This window comes from Osmerus mordax, chromosome 9 (assembly GCF_038355195.1).
Source record: "Osmerus mordax isolate fOsmMor3 chromosome 9, fOsmMor3.pri, whole genome shotgun sequence".
Classification (NCBI taxonomy): Eukaryota; Metazoa; Chordata; class Actinopteri; order Osmeriformes; family Osmeridae; genus Osmerus; species Osmerus mordax.
The window spans coordinates 2,962,686-2,968,627 of record NC_090058.1 but is presented as its reverse complement, the minus strand read 5'-3'; the positions used below and the strand labels follow the sequence as shown (position 1 = coordinate 2,968,627).

The 5,942-nt window shown below is 46.6% G+C and overlaps 1 protein-coding gene across 1 annotated transcript in view; it reads right to left on the bottom strand.

Moving 5' to 3' along the window:
- The window catches only part of prkcha (protein kinase C, eta, a), a 19,728-nt gene extending 19,274 nt beyond the window's left edge, over window positions 1-454 (bottom strand). Inside the window, exon 1 of the mRNA XM_067242526.1 lies at window positions 1-454. This exon is cut by the window's left edge and continues 153 nt beyond it. Within this exon, the coding sequence (XP_067098627.1) occupies window positions 1-195 (195 nt within the window). The 5' untranslated portion in view covers window positions 196-454.
- Between the last annotated feature and the right edge of the window lie 5,488 nt (window positions 455-5,942).

Here is a 5,942-nt window from a genome sequence, read left to right as displayed (position 1 = left end):
GTTATAGGTTGGCATGTTGGTTTTTTGCTTTGTATGGGTTTGCCCAATCTTGAATTCGTCCACTTTTATCACAATGTAAGGGTCCAGTGTGGCAGGCGGCTTGTTAAAAATTATTGCGTGGCGAAGGGAGAACTTCGTGGGTTTGAGGTCCACAGCCTCTCCAATTCTGAGTTTCAAATACCCGTTGAACTTCATTTTTTTGCGTAAAAGATGACACACAACAAACCAAAAAAGTTATCAATATAAAAATATAATTTATAACAACAATATGCTATAAGTAGCATAAATCAATGTTTCGGAGTCCAATCTTGTGTCCTTGAGAATTCATGCTGTCCATTTGCAGGTGATGTGTAGCCTACGTTCTAGTTTTGGAGCTACTGTCAAGTCCCTCATACAGCGAGCAGCTTGTCTGCTACGACTGTCGCAAAGTAACCGCACACTTGAGAACAACTTCTCTTCAAGGAAGCACTGTGCATGATCGTTTAAAAAAAAGGAAGTAAAAGACTGCGAATTAGTCAGATATTTCCCAAAGACTTTCCCACATGTGTTAATCTGATCCGTGACAGCTAAGTTTAGGTAGCCTATGCGTTGTCCTGTCAAGAAATTGGTGAGTCGGTCAATCGTGTGTTGAACATTTTATATAATTTGTTTTAAAATCTCACGACCGTACTGCACTGCTATGCGCATGCAGGTAGAACGATTTACCTTTGCTTAGCCAACAGATAAGGAAATAGCGTCACCATGTGGTGTTTTGGTGGATAAAACCGGGCGCTGTGGCGTTATACAGCCTGATTCTATTTGAACTTAAGCATTTTAGCCTATTCTGTTGCAAAGATATTCTGTTCATTAAGATACAAAAAGATAACTGTGAATGTTAGTCCTGTCATCAGATCAGTGATTTGGTCAGAATGTATCAACAAATTGTTGATACTTTGTTTTCCGGCTTTGCAGGTATTCACATGAAAGATGAAAGATAATAGGCTATAAAGTTCCTTCTTGATATTAAGATTCAAAATATTAAATCAAGGATTAATTGACCAAACCAAACCAAATACAAAATGTAGTCATCAGACAAAATAATATAAATAGTAAATCACCTACGCATGGCCATTCTCCGCCCTTCCATTCTCTTTGACCCTCCCTCTCCTCTCAGTATTTCTTTCTGACACACACACACACACACACACACACACACACACACACACACACACACACACACACACAACACACAATGCATAACTGTGGAGAAGGTCAGTGAAGACCCTCTTCAATCTGAAGTGAATCTCTTTCTCTGTGTGTTTGTGTGTGTCTCTGTCTCTCTTCCCCCCCCTCTCTCTACCCCCCTCTCTCTGTCTCGTCTCCCCCCCCCCTCCCCCCCCCCCTCAGACCTCCTTCACCATCTCAGTGGTGTGCTGTTGGCGGGGTTTAGTCCATCCATAAATGCCACGATCAAAGTCTTGACGTTATTAGTGTTAGACTTGACCTCTCACCCCACTTCTGCCAAATGTCAGCAAACCACATCTCCCTCCCCACCTGGTTTGAATCAAAACTACAGATCCCAGTGTATAGAAGTGGTGATAAAAGCCAAAGCTTTTAACATGGTTCTGACACATCCTCTGGATATGGTCTGTCCCATAAATAACATCTTTAACCTGCCCTTATAAAAGAAGAGCATGGATAAATGAATAAGAGATAGAAGACTTATGTTTATCTCATTTGTATTCCCTTATTTCAATCACACATACCATATTGCAGTCCCATATACTGTTACAGACAGTACACAGAACAAAGTAAACAAAAAATACAACCTCAAACACAAAATGCACAATGTTGGCATCTGGTAACTTCAGACAAGGAGGGAGTATATATACACAAATAAAATCTAGATAGTGACATTTTAGTTTTTTTATGATGATCCAAATTGGTCAATTAGGAGGACAGTAACTAATTTAATGCATTAATATATTCAGTATATCTATCTTTGTACCTTAAACAGAGTTTATTGTGATTGTTGAAGTCATGCCAGCAGAGGGCAGGATAGGACTGCTAAATTCCTTTTATGATCTCATTGCCGTACAACGTTTGTAGTCTACATGTAAAATGTTTCTTGCCCTAATTCTTCATCATGACAGAGGTATTTCTTCTGAAGCTGTAGCAAGTCTTTTTTTCCCCTCACATCCACTTTACTGGTACCATGGATGGCACTTTTACGATCACGGACGATGATTTGTTTGGCTTCTCTGTTTTCCCAACTGTCATTCTCTCTTTCTCCCTCTCACTCCCTGGCGCTCTCCAGGGGTCACCGTCCACCTACTTCAGCTGTTGTCAGAGGCAAATCTTGAGATATTTCACGTTCTAACACACAATTAGACTCAAGTGTGGCACAAATGCGGTATGCCATTATGCATCATCATCATGCGACCTCACACACCTCACTGAACACACTGATGCGCACATACACACTCATACATCTACAAAAAAAAGAATTTCCAGAGTATAAACTCTACAGTGACACGTTAACGTCCGACGGCCGTGTCTTCCTCCCTAGACGTAGAGGGTCATAACATGCCTGCACACATTACCAGCGAGGCAGCTACCGAGTACTCCTGGAACACAGTCCAGGGTATTCATTTGTATGACTGAGTAACTGTCCACCACCTGCAGCTTTTCCACATGTCTTCACAGTCCTCAGTCCAATTTATGCTCCTGAAACCCAGGACATCTCTATTATCTGGCTCTCTGCCCAGGCCCACTCTATAGCTGCAGCTAATGAACCATAGCATTGGAGCCAAACGGGGCAGTGGGGACTAAGGGGAATATGGTCCAGGTATGAGAAGCCCCCTCCCAGCTCTCAGAGTTGACCCCGGCGAGGGTAGACCCCAGGGGCTAGTATACCAACGCCTTGCCTCCTGCATCACCCCAAACCCAATTACCTCCATCACTCATCGGCCTGGCGCACAAACAGCTCCACCCCCTGTTGTGCCCCTCGCCTATGACCATGTTGGACCCCCAGTCCTTCCAGTTGGGGGCGAGAGCCCTCTAGTCCTGTTCACCACCCGCCCGAGTGCGCCTCACAAAGTCCCTCACAGGAAAACACACACACGGCAGTTCAGAAAATGAAATGAAGGAACCCAGCCACATAAATAACTCTCGTAAAAGCTGATTTGGTGCTAAGTGTCCCTTTATTCGCAAGTCTGTGTTTATTACCGGCACTTGGCCATAGAGAAACGTAACACCGTAGTCGTGCAGGTTGAGGAGAAATGGGTGGAGAGATGAAAATGGGCCAGGTTGGAAGGAAAGAGACAGGGTGAGGAGAGAAGGAGGAGGAAGGAGGAGGCCAGTGGAGCAGAGAGCCTGAGAGGGGAGGGTGAGAGAGCTTTGACTAAGCTGTCTTGTAAGTTTGTTTGGGAGAAGAGAGCTTTTTTACTGGGAAGAACCAGGGGGAGGTGGAGCGGAGGGGATGGAGAAAGAGTCGGGTTGTGAAAAGCAGAGGAATGTGAATATGAGGCCGGCCGTCCAGGACAGCAGAGCGAGGCGGAGGGTAATTGGCTCCAGATGTGAGGCAGCGTGGCCTCTGCGCCAGCGAGGCGTCAGGGCCGCATTAAGGGCTCAGCTCTGGCCTGATGGGATCTTGGGAGAGACGAGACCTCCTCCTCCCCTCCTCCCCTGCTCCAAAACAGAGCTTGCCAAGCCCCACACTGTGCGGGTTGACCATCGTGCTCTCCCCCCTCCACCTCCCGTCACACCCTGCTCCCCCCTGCTCCCTGTCTGGGGGGGGGGGGGGTTGTTCTAGTGGGGAAATTGTGTTCCGAAACTCCGCATCGCTTCGCTTTCTGCGTCGTTTGTTGGTGGTGTTGACCTTGACGTGCAGCACGAGGACATCACGATACATGCGCCGCATGTACAGCTCCTATGTCCTTGTCTGGGTCTATTGCGCTGGTCTCTATGGCGACAGCAATGTCACCGTAGGCCTGTTTTGTGCTTTCTGTTGCTATTGTGCCGGCCTTAATTGCGGTGGGAGAACGAAGAGGCAGAAACGTTCCCCCAACACTGTTCCAAGAATTGTTATTGAATCCAGCATTGACAGAAAGCATTAGACATTGGTAAAGCACTTGAGAAGACAAATAAGGATGTTGGGCTATAAAGGACTACATAGAGCCCCAGCTCTCAAATCGAGACTTCTGGGGAGAGAAGCAACTGTCACTCAACACCTTAGTGTACTTGACAGCTCTGTACGTCAACCACCAGTCACCAACATGCTCAAGTAAAAGAAAATACCAGATGACAATAACACACTTTCAAGACATTGAACTACACTGACCAAACAGAGACTGCTATAACCACACAGACTAGTAAACATAGTTTGAATACCCTCCTATGGGCTCTGTGAGTTACCTACATCACACAGTTGCAACTATTTATTTTCAATCTCAGTGGTTGTGGGCATTCAATCAGGAGTCATCAACTCTACAAAAACAGGTTTTGGTAAGTGTTCACATGAAGAAAAAGCTGCTTCTATGACTGGAACAGCGTAAGTGAACAGGCAACTGTGATCTTAACAGAGACTTCAGAGAGAGGAATGTTCTTCTTGTGACACGGAAAGCACGGTTAGTGATAGACCGTGGAAATTGATTGGAAATGAAGAAGTAGTCGGGGGAGGGATGAAAGCCTCGGAGAGAGAGAGGAAGACAGGGCATTAAGACAGAGGGTTAGAGAAACGCGTCATCTGGGGAGATCCCGTTATCTACGATAACACATCGGGTGATATTAGCTGCAGCGCATTCCACGATAGTTCAAGTCAACTGTAGCGACCCCTGCGAAGGATCGACGGTGAACGGGCCCGAACAAACCCCTCTCGTCCAGTCACAGTGACTTCCACGGGTTATAGCAGGTTGTAAACGTAAACAGGAACCAGATGCTGTCCAGACTTGTAGACGTGCTACAGTTGTAGAGCCTCGTCTGCCGCGCGCACTCGGGGAACAGAAAGTGAGGCCTCTGCATCCTGCGCAAGGTCGAGAGCGAGACCGCACTTCAGCAGCGGAGACGTGATCTCCAGACCTGTGCATGCACTTTCACAAAGACCACCTGAGGCAACCAGCGGACGCCACCTGAGGTAAGCAGACATGGATCTGGTACATGCTGCTGGGAGAAATAGACACCATGCACACATTCACAGGCATATACATGTCTATTATGCACACACACACACACACACACACACAAGGTCATAGTTGGGACAGGGGATAGGAACCAATGGTACCATGTGTCCTGGATTTCAACAACACAAAACAATTTTCAAAGAACACAACCGACACCTCTTGAAATAATACAAGGGGCCAGGGTAGTCGATGGGGGTTTAATTTGGGCCCTCTGCCCCTCTCCCATTCTACCCTAGGAGACATTGTTGTCATACTGCTGGACCAAAGCCCAGGGGTGTGAGTGAGTTTAACCAAACAAAAACACCCACTCCCTCAGCCTGGGACACAAGGCTGGGCCGGCCGTTAAAACAACTCCGCTCTGCATAAAAAACAGCTCAACCTCATCATGCTTTCGGAAATCAATCTGCATTTTCTTATGCAGCCCCAGCAGTTTACGCTAAATCAAACACACCAAGTCAACAATTGGGGGGCCAGGAATTAGTTAGTTGAAAGGCTGGCCTTCACTTCCAGGGGATGTGAAACAGGTGTGACCGTAAGTATTTTCAAACACTAGGTGGCGATCTTGTGCAGTGGTTGAACCTTGCGGGTCAGTTCCCATGGGAACCAGAGCAGGGCTGTCATCAGTGTGTGGGTGTGTGGGGGTGGGGGGTGTGCTGTGTTTATGATTAGCACCCTATCAGAGAGAACCTATGTTCGAACAGACAACAGTGGTGAACCACACAGGCCTTGATTTCTGTTAATGCTTAACAACTGTGCTTCTGTCACCACGCTTTTCAGAAAACT